Below are 18,668 nucleotides of genomic sequence, written 5' to 3'. Positions count from 1 at the left end.
ACAGCACAAAAGTGATGAGGTCTTGTTTCAGTGGTTATATTGTCTTTATAGATAATGGGTCTGTCATTGATGTGAGCCTAATTACATAAATTTTCACAGATTGAGTTGATACAAATTACGTATGTCTATATCGCAAACATACCACAAATTAAGTCAAAAGAGACGAAACGAGGAGGGAAATTGTCAATATGTGATAAAGATTAACTTTTTTGCTATGTAAGGACTCCTAAACATCAGCAAGAAAATGACCAAAATGGGCAGAGGTCATGGATAGTCAGTTTGCAGAAAAGAAATACAAATAGTTTTTAAAATATACAAAAAATATTACCTCTATTTAAAAATGCAAATTGGGGCACCTGGCTGGCTCAGTCAGTTAAGCATCTATCTTTGGTTCAGGTCATGATCCCAGGGTCCTGGGATGGAGCCCCGAGTTGGGCTCCCTGCTCATCAGGGAGTCTGCTTCTCCCTCTCCCTCAGCCCCTCCCATGCCCTCATGCTCTCTCTTGTGTGCGAGCGCTCTCTCTTTCTCAAATAAATAAAAATCTTTAAAAACGTGCAAATTAAAACAAGAAGTCCCATATCCTATCAGAAAGTTTAATAATACCAGATTACTTTTTATTTTTTTAAGGATATGAGGATAGTCCACTCTTCGTAAACTGCTAGCCAAAATGCAGTTTGTACAATCTCTTTGGAACACAACAGTCATAAGTTTTGAATGCATACACACTTTTATTTTTCCTGTTCTCACATATGTATGTATAGATACTTGTAAAAGGAAGTTTATTGCTCCTTTGGAATTGCAAAAGACTGGAAACACCTTCAATATTTTTCAGTAGAGGACAAATTAACAATTCTTGCACATCCATATAGTAGAATTTAAAAAAGAATGAGATAGATCTCTCTATGCAGATATGAAAGCACAAGATATATTGTTAAATGAAAGAAAAAGATTAAGACAGAGAAGAGTGTACTCATATTCATGTTAAAATGTAGAAAACATCTGGAAGAATGTACAACTGTTAAGCATGTTTGCCTGGGTGTTTTGGCTTGTGTATCTATTATGCTTTATTTTATTAATTTTTTAAAAAAGATTTTATTCATTAGAGAGAGAGAGTACACACAAGCAGAGGGGAGGGACCACGGAGAGGGAGAAGCAGATTCCCTGCTGAACGGAGAACCTGAGCAGGGGGGTGGGGGGGTGGTCAACTCGATCTCAGGATCCCAAGACCACAACCTGAGATGAAGGCAGACGCTTAACCGACTGAGCCACCCAGGTGCCCCTACTTTATTTTTTAATCAAAATAGTAGTATGACCTTGGAAGTTACTTAGCCTCTCTGCCTCAGTTTTTTTCATCTATAAAATGAACTGTAATAGTATCTATCTCATTGGGTTATCAGGATTAAATGAGTTAATATGTGTGAAACACCTAGAATAATGGCCCCACACATGGTAAACCTTTGATGAATATTTGCTATTATTATTATGAACATAGTTTAAAAAATCAAATAGTGCTATAACTTTATTGGAAGGGGGTACTTCTTTTTTTTAAAGATTTTATTTATTTGACAGAGAGAGACACAGCGAGAGAGGGAACACAAGCAGGGGGAGTGGGAGAGGGAGAAGCAGGCTCCCCACCGAGCAGGGAGCCTGATGCAGGGCTCGATCCCAGGACTCTGGGATAATGACCTGAGCCGAAGGCAGACGCTTAACGACTGAGCCACCCAGGCGCCCCGGAAGGGGGTACTTCTTTATTGAGATTCCTCTGTCTCCATCCCTTTTGCAACCCAGAGACAATATTTTATTGTTAATGTAAATATTTTTAGTTTATTTTTCTCTAATATTTATCTCCATGTTTCCAAATAGTAGACTCTCTGATGTGTATGTTTAAGATACTATTGACCACCTATAAGGGAATATGAGGAATTAGCTTCCTTACACCATCCCATTCCACCTCATTTTTCTGCCCTGAACCTTTAAATATGGTTCTATCATAATTTTTGGCTAAACAAATATTGAGCATTAACTTATTTTAACTATGTAAATTATTGTTCATTTCTATAAATGTTTATTTTCCTTGAGCTGATAGTCATCCCCTTCTCATATATTCTTACTTTCCTATGCACCTTTCTCTTCCTTTTCCAAAATTTTCCCACAAAATCATAAAACTACTTTGTACACTATTTTGCATAAGGTTATTCCATTTAGCTCCACTGTTTTCTTTTTAAAGAAATCTCCTGGGATGCCCTTTCTGGATTCCTTCAGCCTACTACTGCCCCGAATTGAACTGGGTACACGTTAGGCCTGCTGTGTCTCCCTCACGTTGAGTACTCTGTTTCCTTGATCCAGTGCCTTCCTTTTTCTTGGTTTATACCTTTGTTTCAGTGGAGTACATCCTCAAGTAGCTTCCTGAGAAAGGATGCATGGGAAATACGACTTTTAGATTTTATGTTTTGATCAGAGTTCCGTTTCTGAGAATTTAACACAATCTCATCCCTTTAATCAAAATGCAATTTTGTTAGGCAGTGTCCATAAATCAGTGTAGGTCTGTACCTTCAACATCATTCCTTACAAGAGAAACAAACAATCAGAAGCTCTGCTCAAAATGATTCTCACTGAGCTCAGATTTTTTTCATCCACCCAAACTGGTCAAGTACCCACTAGCATACCACAGAGTACTCATGGGGGTATGTGTATCCCAGTATTAGAAAAACAGGCCTAGATTAACAACTATTTATTAGGACAGGTTGTGAAAGGCGATAGTATCAAAGGAGAAGGTACGATGGGAGTGTGAGCCATTTGCTTATGACACTTGTTTCCCAGCATGACCTTCTTCAGCCCTGTAAATGGCACCCCTATGTTTTAGTGGGTCAGAATGCCCAGTGTACAAAGGGTAGCATGGTAACTTGATGTTCCATGTTTAGACATTCTGACCCTACTGGCACTCAGTAACAAATCAGTGGTTTCTTAGAAGGAGAATATTTGCCAAAGAAAGCATGGGTTTGCTCTATGTTATCAGGGCTCTTGGTGGGCTCCATGTATCCCCCCAATCTGGCACAGACCTCATATACTGTTGGAGGCACTGGGCCAAAAAGGTGAATTGAGAGGGCTGTGGCCTGGAGCAGCTGGAGCAGGTTCTCCTGCTCTAGCTGCCACTGAAAGTTGGTGGCATTATGGGTTACTCAGTAAAGGGGTCAGAGTAGCAATCTCGAAAGTGGGTATATGTTTCCGCCAAAATATAAGGGAGTCCACCAGGCATTGTGACTCTTTCTTATTTTTAAGGAGTGAAAGATGCAGTAATCTGTCTTTCACTTTGGAAGGGGTATTCGGAAATTCCCTAGACCACTAGCCTCAGTGAGGTGGCAGCCCCCGCCCCCCCCCCGAATTTCCCACTCACTGGCACACCTATGCTTTACCAAAGAATCTAGGGCACTTTGTACTCCCTGCTTCCAGGTGCAATAATCAGCATGTTATCATCAATGTACACTGTAATGTTCTGTGGCAGAGAGTGGGGGTTAAGTTTCCTGTGGAGTAGAGCATAACAACCAGAGAGAGTTGAGGCAGTGCTGAGTAAGGCGGTCCTGAAGAAGACTGGAGAGTCTACACCCTCTCGGTCAGGTAAAAACAGCTGTCTCTGATATTGTTTGTCCACAAAGATGGAGAGAATAGCATTAAATCAATCGCCATAGAATAGTTTCCAGAGGTAAGTTTATTTGCTCCAATAAATAGACTACCTGAAACGGCCACCACTGATTCATTTAACAATATAGCCATTCTCCAAGACTTGTCTGCCCTCTTTAGGAGCCAAATAGGCAAGTTAAACGGCAACATGATGGGAATCCCACTCCTGTAATCTCTGTGACTTCCTAGAGTGGCAATACTGGTTTATTGGTTTACTATTTGGGGAAAGAGCAGGTAGTTTCAGACTCATCCACCAAAATAGCTTCTGTCTATGAGTAAGGGGGTCAAGGGAGGAATTGAGGACTAATGTTAAGTACGTGTATTGCATCTATACCTTCAGGATCTATAGGAACAACCACATGGGCTCTCTGGACCCATCGTGATACCAACTTGGGCCCAAACTCCATTTTCTCCTGACACTATGAGCCTGCATTGTGAGCACAATCATACTTAGGGTCCTCAGGGATAAAGGTTAGCCCAGAACCAGTGTCCAATAATACTTTAAATGTCTGCCCTTTCTAGACAAGCCAAAAACCAGACTGTTAACTGTAGAGGACAAACGATGGTTGCCAGAGGAGAGGTGAGTAAGGGGATGGGTGAAATAGGTGAAGGAAATTAAGAGTACAAGTAACGTATAGAATTGTTGAATCACCATATTGTACACCTGCAACTACTATAACACTGTATGTTAGCTATATTGGAATTAAAATTAAAAAAAATAAGATAAATGTCTGCCCTTTCCCCCCTGCACAGCTGCTCTGGTAAATGTCTGCATGTTCTCTGGGGAAAGGTTAGAAGATTTTCAGTAGGTGCTACTGCAGGTACTGCCAAGGGGTCTGTTCCCAGGGATGACCAGCCTCCTCTTTATTCAAGGAGCTTTTGGCCTGGGGATTGGATGAAGAGCCCTCTCTTATGTCATAGTGGCTTACCGGACTACATTTCATCAAACCTCAGGTTTTTTTCAGCTATGTAGTTCAAGGAGAACCTTCAAGGGTGTTCATCTTTTTAGTCCTAGGGACCCTATGATCTGTTAGCCACTGTCAAAGATCCCTGTGGGATTAAATTATTTTTATTATGCTCACAAATTCTGTGGGCCGGAAATTCAGACAGGGCATAAAGGGACAGCTTATCTCTGCTCCATGTTGTCTGGTCCCAGTGGAATACTCAAGGGCTGGAGGCTGGAATCATCTGAAAGCTCACTTACTCACCTGTCAGGTAGTTGATGCTGCCTACTGGCTGGGGGTGGTCTCAGTTCCTCTCCACATGGGCCTTTCTGTGTGATCTCTCTGCATGGGCAGTTTTGGTTTCCTCATGGAAAAGTGTCTGGATTCCAAGGGCAGGCATTCCCAAGAGAGAGTTGCAGGCAGAAGCTATGTCATCTTTTCTGATTTAGCCTTGGAAGTCATACAGGATCACAGGCTTATCCATGTTCTAGGGAAGGAAAGATAAAGCTGCACCCCTAAATAGAAGAGTGTCAATGTCACATCGTAAAAGCTTGTGAAATGGGATAAATATTGGTGTGGCCATCTTTGGAAAACACACTCTACCACAAGTAGGACACATCAAGTTTTTATCACCATCATCTATCAGTCCTGGTCCTCGGGGCCTTAGCATGGATAGGGCTTGTTTGTCTCCTTCATGCAGAAATGATGGCTGTAATAGTTCATTAAATATGCATATACACACTGAAATTTGTGTACAGTATCTAATACAGCACACAAATAATGCCATCAATGCAGCATATCTGAATGCATGCATGAACATTTAAGAAACTTTTATTTCAGTGTTCTGTATGGTCATGAGGATTGGCCACCTCCTCAAAGATTTTAAATTAGGATCATATGCCATGGAACCCATTTTTACAATTACTGTCATGCTTGTTACAAATAATAACTATTGAGTTTTTTCCAGATTAAAACTCCTTGTTTTGATTTGACTTTTTCTATTGAGATTCGATCTCTATTTTTAGTATAGACACTGTATTTTTATTTTCTAACTCTAATGCTGAATGAACTATTTTCTCTTGAAAGTGGAATGTCATTTGAAACTTTTCTCAGTTTTAATAGAATCACCAACCTCAACAGTCTGCTTGATTCCAGAGGTTAATTGAATATTACTAAATTACAGAATGCAGATAGTATCAACACATGATAATAAATTCTAACTAAAAGAGTATTGGTGGGTGGGTGGAAATACTATGCAGAAGGTAGTGAGCAATTTTTCATTGAAGCATTTAAGGAGAGAGGAACAATCCTTCAGTGAGTAGTAGTTCAGGTAATTGGGCATTTTTCAACACCATCCCCCATGCCCCCTATTCTTCAAGCACATTAGATGACTCAGTCTTTCTGGAACATTTATACACAAAGTCATTGCACATTCCATTTCTTCTTGGAATGTCACCTTCTCAAGCCATTCTCTGAGAAGCAAATTCCTGTTCAAACTTAAAGACACAAATCAAAATCATCTCTTCTGTGAAGCTTCTCTCATACCCCCAAAGCCAAAATCTTCACTTCTCTTCTGTAATCACAAAGCACTTTGTGAATAAGCTGCTACTACTACATTGCGTGCTCCTGGGAAGGGAGGGGAGAGACAAGTAAAGGGTGAGTGATATCTAACCTTTTACTCTGTCCAGTACTCAGCAATCAAGAGCGGTTTGTTTCATAAATTATCAGTTCTAAAAAGTTGTCATTCCAAGGGAAAGGAGAGCTGTTAAAAGTACAGGTTCCTGGTCTTACTAAATCAGACCCTCAGGAGGGTGGATCTTTTTGATGAGCGACCCAAGGGGTCCACAGAACAGACTTTGATGAACACTGTTCTAGGCTGGGTACCACACTGTAACTGCCCAGCCTATTCTGTCTGAAGAGCTTATTTTAGCTTCTCCTGTTCTTAGTTAGCCTCGCTTTTTATGTTTTCTAAGCCATTTGTTTGAACTTCAGGTTCTTCCACAAGATTATTTTCATTTAGCTTTCAGATATGGATACTCATTCTGGAACCACCTGCCCTAGAATTTAATTTTTTTTTAGCTGACATATAATTTTACATGTGTTAAATTAACCTACATCCATAAGGTGTGTGTGTATACAATTAATGAAGTTGAGGCATATGAAACATTATGGAAGTTACAGTTTTTATGCCATAGTGTTTTCCTAATTATATGTTTATACTGTCAAAAATGTCATTAAAGTTATAAATCATAACTGACACAAATATCTTATAGGATTTCAGAAAATGGGGGCTCATAGTATAAAATATAATTAGACCTGTGTTCCAATAAATAATGTGTTAATAATTTATTTTCTGGTTAAAAAAATTCTTTTAAATAATCTCTCCACCCAATGTGGGGCTCAAACTTACCACCCCAAAATCAAGAGTCTCATGCTCTACTGACTGAACCAGCCAGGCACCCCAAGAATTCATTTTCTAACCAAGTTTACTTTGGAAATCATTTAATCAGCTAAACCAATTCTAGTGTTAAGTCTTTCAATTCTATCCTCCCTAACCAAATGAAGTCAATAAAGAAACTGGAGAAGAAAACCAGTTTCTCCATTTCCATTTCTTAGATAATGCCTAACATAGAACTCGTTCCCTGATGTTTTAAATGGACCACGTGTTTTGTGCAATTGTTGTTTAAATGACTCAATAAAGGAAGAAATGAACTCTGCCTACTCTGCCCACATGATTGAAATGCAATCCTCAAGACACAAAAGAACACACTCAAGAGGGTACTATTAAAATGTAAATCCATTGTGATAGGCTGAAAAGAATGCTATTATAAATCTTGATAAACCCTAAAATAAGATAATGGAAAAATAAGTCATAATAAGTACATAATCAAATATTCCACGTCAAATGGTGATAGTGTCTTCCCTTAAAAAACTCACTGAAGGCTTAGCCCACTTGATTCTGTCAACTTGGTTCGTTAATTCAAAAGTCAAAAAAATTTTTTCTACCAGGTAAGCGTTAAACAAATATTTTTATCACATTGTCTTTTTCTCTTGACTTTTTAAAGAAAGTGATTTCATGCAAGTTTAGGCAGCAAGTGACACAGACAATAGTGGAGGTTATTTGGGTGATAATGATATTAGAAATTGGGAAATGCTGCCTTTGCAAGTGAAAAACACAAAAGGTCAGAATTGTATGAAGAAGTTTCTCCAAGGGAACGCTCATTGTCCTCTATGATCAAAGACATTGGGTCTATAAATTCACCTAAGTGAAATTACATCCATGGCACCAAAAACCAACCCTGGAGCCAAATTGAGACAGGAGGGAACAAGCGAAGACTTACAATGCAGTTCTTGGAGGAACCATGAGAGACTATGGACTCTGAGAAACAAACTGAGGGATCTAGAGGGGAGGGGTTTGGGGGATGGGTTAGCCTGGTGATGGGTATTAAGGAGGGCACGTACTGCATGGAGCATTGGGTGTTATACGCAAACAATGAATCATGGAACACTACATCAAAAACTAATGATGTAATGTATGGTGATTAACATAACATAATAAAACAAATCAAAACAAAACAATGCAGTTCTCAGAGAGAGTACCAGGAAAACAAAGCGTTGCCACAGACTGCCTCAGCCCCTCTGTCTGGGAGGGCTACACCAACTCCATTCCCAAAGAATCATGACACTGGTTCTCCAAGAGAGGGATGCAGAAGTCAGGGCATCTCCCTTACCCCCAAAGCAGGGAGCTTCAAAGAGAGAAAACTGGGAAGCCCTAAAGATAGAGACGTGGGGCCGGGTGGTACAGTGGTTAAGAACACTCTGCAGTCTGAATCTCAACTTTTCCATTTGCCACTGTAACCGAGGGAAAGTTTTCTTAAACCTCTGCCCCTCAATTTCCTCATCTGTAAAACATAGGCGATTATACCATTTGCTGATTTGGATTAATTGAGATTTGGATTCATGAGATGCTTCACCTATAATCAATAAATGTTAGCCACGACAACAACAGTGATGCTGCTGAAACGGTGTATATTATTGTCTGGCCCTGCCCCCAAAGGTGAGACAGTCGTAGTGGAGTTATGGTAGCGCCTGGAAACCCATCAGGTTTGAACAGCCTAGAGAGGAAATGAGTCTCTGACTGAATTTCCAAAATTTTTTTTCCCCTAGAACACTGCTTTGAATTGGTATTTATTACTTATTTTAAAATTCTTAATCTACACTGATCTGCTAGAGTTGAGAAGGAATCTTGGGAGAATCCAAGTTAGGCTTCACAGAAATTTTAAAGACAAACTAATTGGAGAATCAAGATATAAGAAAAAAAAACAATGATTTTTAAGAACATACGGTTAGTCTTTAAAAATTTTCCTTTTAAGGTGATGTGAGCTTTAAAAGTTACTAGAGTATTATAAGCTCATTATTTAATCAGTGATACTCTGGGAAAGAATGCAGTCCATGAAAAAAATACTTGAATTTTGATCACAGGCTATTTTTCCTCATGTGAAAAAAGACTTTGCTTCTAAAAGTTCACCCACACTACCTCAAAGTATTCTAAAGGCGAGGAACATTCCTTTTTTTCCCACGTGAAACCACAACATACCTACTACAGACTTTACTCACTCAGTGAAAGTTTTTGTCTGATCTTTTCAGACAAAACATGTGGACGTGACTCTCCTGGTCAAATCATAGAGTTGTCATCTGGTGGAGATATTTCTTTTAAACCTATTTCCCCGCGATAGAAACTAAATAGCAAAGAGTTCAAACTGAGTTAACTTGCAAAATTTAAAAATCTGCCTTAGTTCCATTTGGTTGCTAGTTGTTATTCCCTAAAATGTTTAGTGTACCTCTTGGGTTGAGGATAGCCATTGCAAAAAAGGCTCTGATGGATTTTAAGGTTTCACACAACCTTTGAAGAACACAATCAGGTGGTACCTACTCTCACTTTATAAACTAATTGACCGTGGTATAGAAAGAAAAATGTTTTAATAGAAGGAAAGGAAATGTCCAGCACATTATAGGACATAAACAATAAAAAAAAAATCAGAGGCCCCTTATGAACACTAAGCTAATGCAAAGTATAGGTCCTCAAGAAAGGACCTACCACACTTGTCCTTTTTGCTGGCTGGAATGGTGACTTAGTCAGGCTGCCCAGCCACTTCCCCAGGGGGCAGGATCTTTTCTGGGAAAAATACTGCAAAAGTGTTTGTAGTCCTGCCTTCTGCTGGGTCCTTTCTTGGTGTGCCTCCAAGAAGAGAATCATAGAAATGTAGAGCTAGAAATTATTTTGGAGAGTTTACAGATTAGAAGAAATGAAATCCAGAAAAAGGAAGTAATTTACTCAAGTCCAAACACCGAACAAATAGTAGGACTGGAGCCTTATCTAATGGCCTATATTGCTTCTAAACCCAACTGCTGCTTTGGAAGATCTCAGAATTAAGAATTTCACAGAAACTTTTAGCTTTATGTATGTTATACTGTTATTAATAGAACATTAACTATATGTGCCGAGGGTAAATATGCAGTGATCCAATCATTAAAATAAGATTTGCGTAAGATGTTGTAAATGTGTTATGTATAATAGAAAACAACCAAATTTACTAAAATTTAAAATATTTTTGTGTTAAGAGAAATGTTTAACTACTGTGAAAATAGCTTCATCATCTTGAATAAAAAATGTATATAAGTGTGTTATTAGTAATTCCACCAACATTTTGGAAATTTCACTATTACCAGGCGTAGTCCTAAGTGTGAAGATGCAGGGGAAAAAAGAAAAAAGAGCCCTGTTCCAACTTGCCAGTGAATTGAGGAGGGTGATATAAAACAGACCGACCAGTGTGATCCTGGGATTACAGCTGTGGGTGCTCAGGGTGTGATGCCTGTGGCAGGACAACGGAAGGGGGACTTAACTGTGGAGTAAGAAAGAGAAGGTTCCCCCAAACAGGTGCACCAGAGCTACATCTGGAAAGAAGGGAACTAAAAGAAAAAGGGCATTAAAAGAAGAAAGAGCAGCATACACCAGCCAGTAGGTGTGATAGCACATGGCAGATCTGGGGACTATGTGCTGCTGCTTTTTGTTTTTTGTGGGTATTTTTTTTTTTTGAAGATTTTATTTATTTATTTATTTATTTATTTATTTATTTATCTATCTATCAGAGAGAGAGAGAGAGCACAAGCAGGGGGAATGGCAGAGGGACAAGCAGACTCCCCGATGACCAGGGAGCCCGATGTGGGACTCGAAGTGCGGACCCTGGGATCATGACCTGAGCCGAAGGCAGACGCTTAACGGACTGAGCCACCCACATGTCCTGGGACTATGTGCTTCTAAATGGCGGAGTCCTAGGCAGGGGAGGGCAGATCCTGAAGACTGTACATCATACTAAAAAGTTTATATTTTACCAGAAAATAGTGGGAAGGTGTTGACAAGCTATGTGCTCTAAAATAATGCAAATCAAATTATACTATGAAGGGGCGCCTGGGGTGGCTCAGTTGGTCCCAGGGTCCTGGGATCGAGCCCCACATTGGACTCCCTTCTCAGCGGGGAGCGTGCTTCTCCCTCTCCCTCTGCCTGCCACTCCCTCTGTTTGTGCTCTTTGTCAAATAAATAAATAAAATCTTTAAAAAAAAATACTATGAAGCTAATGGTTTGTTTGTTTGTTTCCCCTACTCTTTAACATTGGAAATTTTCCTAGAACATCTGGGAGTCGAATGTGATAAAATCACCAGCATCCAGTTGTAGAGCTGACTGAAATCTCAGTTTCCTCATCTGTAAAATGGAGATCATTTTAGGGTAGTTGTAAGAAACACATTAAAGCCTGTTAAACATTTATTGCAGTGTCGGGCATATTGTAAACATTCAGTAACAGTAAATTGGCCCCATCTTTACTGTGATCATCATTATAAAAAACTGAATCAGAGGGGAGCCTGGCTGGCTCAGTTGGTGGAGCATCTGACTTTTGATCTCAGGGTCATGAATTCGAGCCCCACGCTGGGTGAGGAGGTTACTTTAAAAAAAGAAAAACTGAATTGGAGAAAATGGATTCGAATGCTAAGGGTTAATTTTAACATCTAGAGTTAAGAATAATTTTCCAGGGGCACCTGGGTGGCTCAGTGGGTTGGGCGTCTGCCTTGGCTCAGGTCATGATCCCAGGGTCCTGGGATCGAGCCCCCGCATTGGGCTCCCTGCTCAGCAGGAAGCCTGCTTCTCCCTCCCCCACTCCCCCTGCTTGTGTTCCCTCTCTCGCTGTGTCTCTCTCTTTCAAATAAATAAATAAAAATCTTTAAAAAAAAAAGAATTTTCCAAATCTGCTGATTCTGTGCTGCTAGAGTAATTAGGTCCCTTCAGAGAGAACTACTTCGTTAGTGGCAGAGCTAGGAAAAGACATCGGTTAGCAAAGTGCATTGACTACGTGCTTGTGAGGAAGTTTTCTGCTGATTTTACTGTCCAAGAGAATGTAAGAAAAGAAAACTTGAGTTTCAGTGGTTGAGAGCAGTATCTGAGGAGAGCTGTGGGCTTGGTAGTTAGAGGTGGAAGAGGAAAATATCAAGGTCCATAGTTAGCAACTGGGGATAAAAATTAACTTTTTTTTTTTTTTTGCTTCCCTCTCTTGATTTTCAGGCCCACAATAGAGTATATCATGCTTTTAATTTGCTATTAGATTGTAACTAATTGTTTATAATCTATCCTCATACTGTAATGACTAAAGATTATTTTTTGCTGCATTTAATTGGGATATTTTCTGTAATTGTTCCAAATTGGAAATTTGAAATGTAATTTGACGATTTCAATTTGGTTCTATTAAAGATTAGGTAGGTCAGAATTAGATTTACTATGTGCGTAATACCATCTCTCTATTAAAAAAGGACCATCTTTCAATATTCTGTAGAATAAGTTTATTTTCTCTGTTCTGTTTTGGTAGTGCTCCTATATTCCTCCCTGTAAAAGAGAAAATCAGAAGAACTTGGAAAGTGTCATGAATTGGCAACAGTACTGGAAAGAGGAGATCGGTTCCCAACCATTTACTTGCTATTTTAATCAATTTCAAAGGTAAGCCAGTATTTACATGTGCATATTAAAGTTGTCTGTAGCCTTTGTAGCTTATTACAAAATAAATCATAGATTGTGCTCACTTGACAAAACATCTGACGTGGGGAGAGTCTCAACTCTCTTTGCGTGGAGTTAGGGAAGCGACTTTACAGGTTGGGAGGCAAGTGAAGAATATGGAGGACAAAAAGAGAACCTGTGTCGTGGCACTACCTTCTGGATAGATTAAGAAAGTGCTTTCAGATAGGAACATCAGATACTAGTAGTGCTCCCTGAAAATTACAGATCAATGCACGTAAACTGAACAACATGTGGATTTGTGAGCATTTTGGACTGCATCAGAACTTATCTTGCCTTTTCCTTTCTATTCCAACGAAGTATCAAGAAAATGAGTTCACATCATTTAAACTTCCTTGACTTTGAGAGAACTCAGGTTATGCCATATAACCACGGCTCACTGGACTAGAACAATACAGTACCCACCCAGGTTCATCATAGTAATTTCTTCATTAAGCATTTATTGAGTATTCACAACTCCTTGCCATATTCTCCACTTAGATATTCCAGTTCCATTAAACCTTCTCTTCCTCCCCTAGTCCCTCTTAGTGAAGGCACTACCATCCAGTCATTTACCTAGTCCAGAGAACTGTAATTCTTAATTCACGTTTCTCCTTTACGCACTGTAGCTTATATTTGCCATCATGCTGATTTTACCTCCGTAATGACTCTTCTCTGCCTTCCTTCTGCCACCGTGTTAAGTCAGATCCACATGATTTCTCAGCTCTATTAATACAACAGTTCTTCCAACCAGTCCTCCTACCTCCAACCTGCCCCCAGGCCAAGCCCATTGTTCCTACTGCCACCGAGGTGATCTTTCTAAACATGAATTTAATCAGGTTACTCCTCATGGTTTTCAGAGTAAAGTCAACACATCTTGGCATGACTTATCCATCAGGTGCCTATTGTTGCATAACAAACCACCCCAAATCTAGTGGCTTACTACAACAATGATTTATTATTTCTTATAATTCTGTGGGTTGGCTCTGAGATTCACGTGCAGTCAGATGATGGCTGGAATAGCTGTGTGGGGCAAGAGGGCCTCTCATGCTCAGCACTTGGTACCAGTGTGGCCAAAGCGCCTCAGTTCTTTTCCACTGGCCTCTCATCCTTCATTAGGCTAGATCGCCTTCTTTATAATATGGTAGCCTCAGGGCAGCATCTCAAGAGAGCCAGGCCTTGGTTCTGGAATTTACATAACATCACTTTTGGTACATTCCATTGGTCAAAGTAAGTCATGAAGCCAGCCATATTCATGGGGTGTGAAAATCAACTTTGCTTCTTTTTTTTTTAAAGATTTTATTTATTTATTTGACAGAAAGATAGAGAACACAAGGCAGAGCGGCAGGCAGCGGGAGAGGGAGAAGCAGGCTCTCTGTGGAGCAGGGAGCCCGACACTGGGCTTGATCCCAGGACCCTGGAATCATGACCTGAGCCGAAGGCACCCACTTAACCGACTGAGCCACCTAGGTGCCCCTCAACTTTGCTTCTTAGTAGAAGAAGCTGCAAAGGTTTTGTGGCCATATTTAACCTGCCACAGCATACAAGGCTCCTCGAGTTCTTGCTCCAAACTCCCATCTTTCCAGCTTCATCTTTATGACCATACTCTTTGCAATAGCCGCTCTGAACTATGTGCAGTTCCATAATATCTTATACTTTTATATCCATGCCTCTTTGCTTGTCCTGCTTCTTGACTGCCTTGATGAAGACTCTTCATAGATATCACCTTTTCTGGACTGTTTCCTTGATCTCCAAGTTTGGTTTAGTTGTATACTGGTTAGGATGCCATCTGTTGCATGTAAACAGAAAATTGACTCAAAATATCATAAGAAATTAGGAAATTTATTATTGCATACATTAAGAAATGCATAGACCAACATTAGGGTTGTTTGATGCAGTAACCTAACAGGGTCATCAAGAAGCCAGGATCTCAGTTCTGCCTCAGGTCCCCTCATGGTTACAATACAGTTGCTGCAGTTCCAGATGTCACAGCCAGGCCTTGCAGTGTCCAAAGGCAATAAGAAAATTCTCTCTCAGGGTGCCTGGGTGGCTCCATTGGTTAAACGTCTACCTTCAGCTCAGGTCATGATCTCAGGGTCCTGGGATCCAGCCCTACATCAGGCTCCCTGCTCAGTGGGGAGTCTGCCTCTCTCTCTCTCTCTGCCCCTCCCCCACTCATGTTCTCTCTCTTTCTCTCTCTCTCTCTCACTCAAATAAATAAAATCTTTACAAAAAACAAAATTATCTTTCTTGGTATGTTTTTCTTGGAATTAGGAAACCTTTTCTCAACTCCCCATAACTGACCTCCCCTTAGGTATCCTTGTTTAGAATGAGTTCTTTTGCCTACACCTAAACCAGTCACAAGTAAGAATAATCAGAATATACCACTGAGTTGGGGATAGGGCAATATCTTCTAAGTTGGATGGAGAAAGGGTGCACACCTGAGTAGAAAGGAAGGAAGAACAAAGGGGCTAAGATGTTGCGGAACAGTCAAAAGTGCCAGCTACAAGGTATGTCTTCCCTGTTCTGTTTATGGAGCTCTGTCTCAGAGATCTGCAACCCTCGCTCCACATAACTATGCTGTAGGAGCTTAAAAAATTAATTGTCAGATTAATAAGGAAGGTTCTTTGCTTCCAAGGAATTAGAATTTATTGGGAGGAACAGGTGCTTATGCAAATAGAAATACGACTTCATCAGCTAGAAATGAAAGGGGAGAAGACCTTGAAGACAGGATGGCTGCAATAAAGAAACAAAGGCTTGACAATGTAAGATACATCAGGTGTTCAGGGTATATGATAAGGAGTGGTGAATTTGTAAGGTGGAGAGGTAGTTTGAGGTTAGATTTCTAAAGGGTCATAAATGCCGTACTAAGGAGATTGTCTGCCATATGGGCAATGACAATTTGTGACAAGTTTTGTTTTTAACCAAAGACGGACTTGAGTGGATCTCTGATTTAGAAAGTAACCAGTTTAGGGCCCCTGGGTGACTCAGTCAGTTGAACTTGTGACTCTTGATTTCGGCTTCAGTCATGATCTCAGGGTGGTGGGATCAGCCCCACGTTGGGCTCCACGCTGGGCATGGAGCCTCCTTGGGGTCCTCTCTCTCCCTCTCCCTCTAAGCCCTCCCAAATAAATAAATAAATCTAAAAAAAAAAAAAGAAAAAGAAAGTAACCGGTTCGAGTGTTGAATGTGTATTGGAGGAGAACAATGGAGAGTTAAGGGCAGAGTGCGCTAGCTCAGTGACGGGAGAAAGTAAAGAGAATACTGAGTGAAAAAAATAACCTTTTTGAGTGGCTACCATGTGCCAACCATTGTGAATAACATTGCGTTTAGCTCACCAAATTTCTTATAGTGCCAGCTGCATGTAACATATGAAGAAACTGAGTCTTAAAGGAGTTAAATAACTCACCCAATGTACACAGCTATTCAGTGAGAAAAACTGGAATCCAGTTAGTCTGATTTCTGAAGCTCCTTCTATGAACTGCCTGCTGGTCCTCATGAAGATTTTGGCGGGCCCAGATGAGAGCAGTAGAAGTAGAAGCAGCCAACAGAGGGGTAGGTCAGGAAGATGTGTGAGAGTTACAATCAACAGAACTTAATGACAGTGTAAGTGCTGAGGAAGAGGAAGGTGTCACATTTGCATGGGTGTGAGAAAGGACAGGCCAGCTCTGACTGTGCTGAATTCGAGGGACTCACAAGATATCCAGAAGATGCTTGAAAGTTAGAAATGCAGAGTTTTATTTTTATTAAAGATTTTTATTTATTTATTGTGGGGGAGGAGGGGCAGGGAGAGAGAGAGAATCCCAAGCAGACTCCCCACTGAGTGTGGAGCCTGATGTGGGGCTCGATCTCATGACCCTGAGATCAGGACCTGAGCCAAAATCAAGAGTCAGGCACTCAACCAACTGAGCCACCCAGTGCCCCTAGAAATGCAGACTTTTAGTTCAGGAGCAGGTGGTTGGGGCCAGTGTTAGACAGGTCTGGGAGCGATAGAGGAATCAAAGAGGGAGTGCATACCAGGGATCCATAGAGAGAAGAAATGTTGACAGAGTTTTGGGATCATCTATACTGAAGGTACAGGGAGAAGGAAGGTGGAGGAAGTGGCCAGATGGTGAGAGGCGAGTCAAAAGAGCGTAGTGTCTTGGAAGGGGAGTGTTTTAAGGAGAAAGAGGCAATCAAAAAGGAACTATTGAGAGGTCACTGGTTTTGTCAATCAGAGGTCTGTTGGCGGTTTTTGTGAAAACGGTGTAGATGCCATCTTAGAGCAACGGGGTTAGAAGTCATTTTATATTAGCCTGAGGGGAGAATGTGAAGGCACTAGTAAGTGCAGACTACCCTTTCAAGAAGTTTGCCATATCTGGAAAAAGAGTTTGGGGAGGAGGTAGTTCAAGGGAAGCAGGAATGGGTTCAGAGAAATGAGCCCACTACAGACTAAAACTGCTGAGGAAGAGAGAAGCTCTCTTGTTGAGCATAGATAGTAAATGAGGTGGAGTGGAATGAACACACCCTGAGGAAAATGAGACCAGATGAAATAAAAAGGAGTAGTGGTCTTCTTTCGTGAGGTGGGAGCCCGGTAATAGGGAAGGGACACCAGAGGTCAAGACAGTTTGATTCTGAACCCACTACCGAACGAATCGAGTAATCCTTTATGCTTCCTGCCCTGGACTAGGAGCTGGTCTCCGAGCTGACACCTGCAGCTGGAAGCAGGCAGGGGCGCCCCCTCCCACGGGCTGTCCTGACCAGCTGGTGGTCATCTTAACGAACTTCCCCTCACTCGCCGCTCAGGCATCTCTGAAGGCTGCCTCCCCCAAACATAGCTGCCTCCTGTGGGCATGAATTCTGAATCTCCTCAAGTCCCCAGCAAGAAGGACTGTTCCTCCGGAGTGGTGAGAACTCTGAAAGACCGAGCCTTGCATTCCATGCTACTTGTGTTCACTTGAGCAACAGGAAATGTCAGCCCTTCGTCCCTCCTTCGGAATGATACCCATTCCCTACCATTGTCTCCCTGTCCCATTCCCAAGCTGTCGGGGGTGTAGACAGAAGTGGGGGCAGTCTGTCACCACCCATAAACGACTCTGGGAAATCAGAAGTTTGGAGTCTGGCTCTTGTACCACGACATATGCAAGAGGAAACGAGCACTGGTTGGAGGTGTGAAAATGGCAGCTCTCAGTACACGTCTTACTACTGCTAAACATGAAATAAAAATAGACTTACTGTAGAGACGCCCAGATGCTCTCGATAAGATGAACTTTATATTTAAAGTAACCTTTAGATTTCACTCAGCTGCAGGAAATTGGGGAGAATAGTTACCAGGAAGTTTCCATTTTCAAGAAAGGATGTTACAGTATCTTAAAAATCTAAGACAGAGATTATTGGAATATCAGCTTTCACTCTTTAAGTCTTATGTAGGAGAGCTTTACTGAGGAGTAGAATCTGCCATGGCCAGAGCAGCTACCAATAGCCATGCCCGCCATGGGAGGCCAGGCCCCAGCGCTCACCCCTTTTCCCACCCGCAGGGAGGAAGCCATGCTTGGTGGCTGATGCTGGCTGCTTCCATTTGTGATCTTCCCAGATAATCTTTCAGCTCTTTGCTTCCCTCAGTGTTGGGGTTCACAATCTCCTTCCGATGTGTGGATTTCCTTCTTACATTTTTTTTATATATATATAGGTAAGTCACCTTTACCCTGCTTATACCATTTTGTTTTCTCTTAGCCTTTCCCTGGCTTATCCTTTCTCCGTGAAACTCACCTTACGCCCTCTTACTGAGTACGCTTTGAGATCCTCATTCCATTGACTGAAAACTTCTTTGCAGTCCCAGGCTTGTCATACAATTCTCCTACTTCATCTTTGCCTGACTGGCTTCGCCTTGAAGAGAGCATGTCCTTGGGAAATGGTTACTCATTCCTCAATTCCCTTCGGATCAAAGGGCTGGGAGGAGAGATGGGTCTTT

General features: G+C 41.2%; 1 protein-coding gene across 2 annotated transcripts in view; it reads left to right on the top strand.

Annotated features, from left to right (window-relative positions):
- The window catches only part of KCNMB4 (potassium calcium-activated channel subfamily M regulatory beta subunit 4), a 56,628-nt gene that overhangs the window by 11,393 nt on the left and 26,567 nt on the right, over positions 1-18,668 (top strand). For both annotated transcript variants that reach the window (XM_025882872.2, XM_073900674.1), the window contains exon 2: positions 12,537-12,664. In XM_025882872.2, coding sequence (XP_025738657.1) covers positions 12,537-12,664 — 128 coding nt within the window. The remainder of the gene's footprint in view (positions 1-12,536; positions 12,665-18,668) is intronic.

This window comes from Callorhinus ursinus, unplaced genomic scaffold (assembly GCF_003265705.2).
Source record: "Callorhinus ursinus isolate GAN/ISIS: 27379988/994484 unplaced genomic scaffold, GSC_fseal_2.0 scaffold14, whole genome shotgun sequence".
In the NCBI taxonomy this organism is placed as follows: Eukaryota; Metazoa; Chordata; class Mammalia; order Carnivora; family Otariidae; genus Callorhinus; species Callorhinus ursinus.
This window is presented reverse-complemented; position numbering and strand designations above follow the sequence as displayed.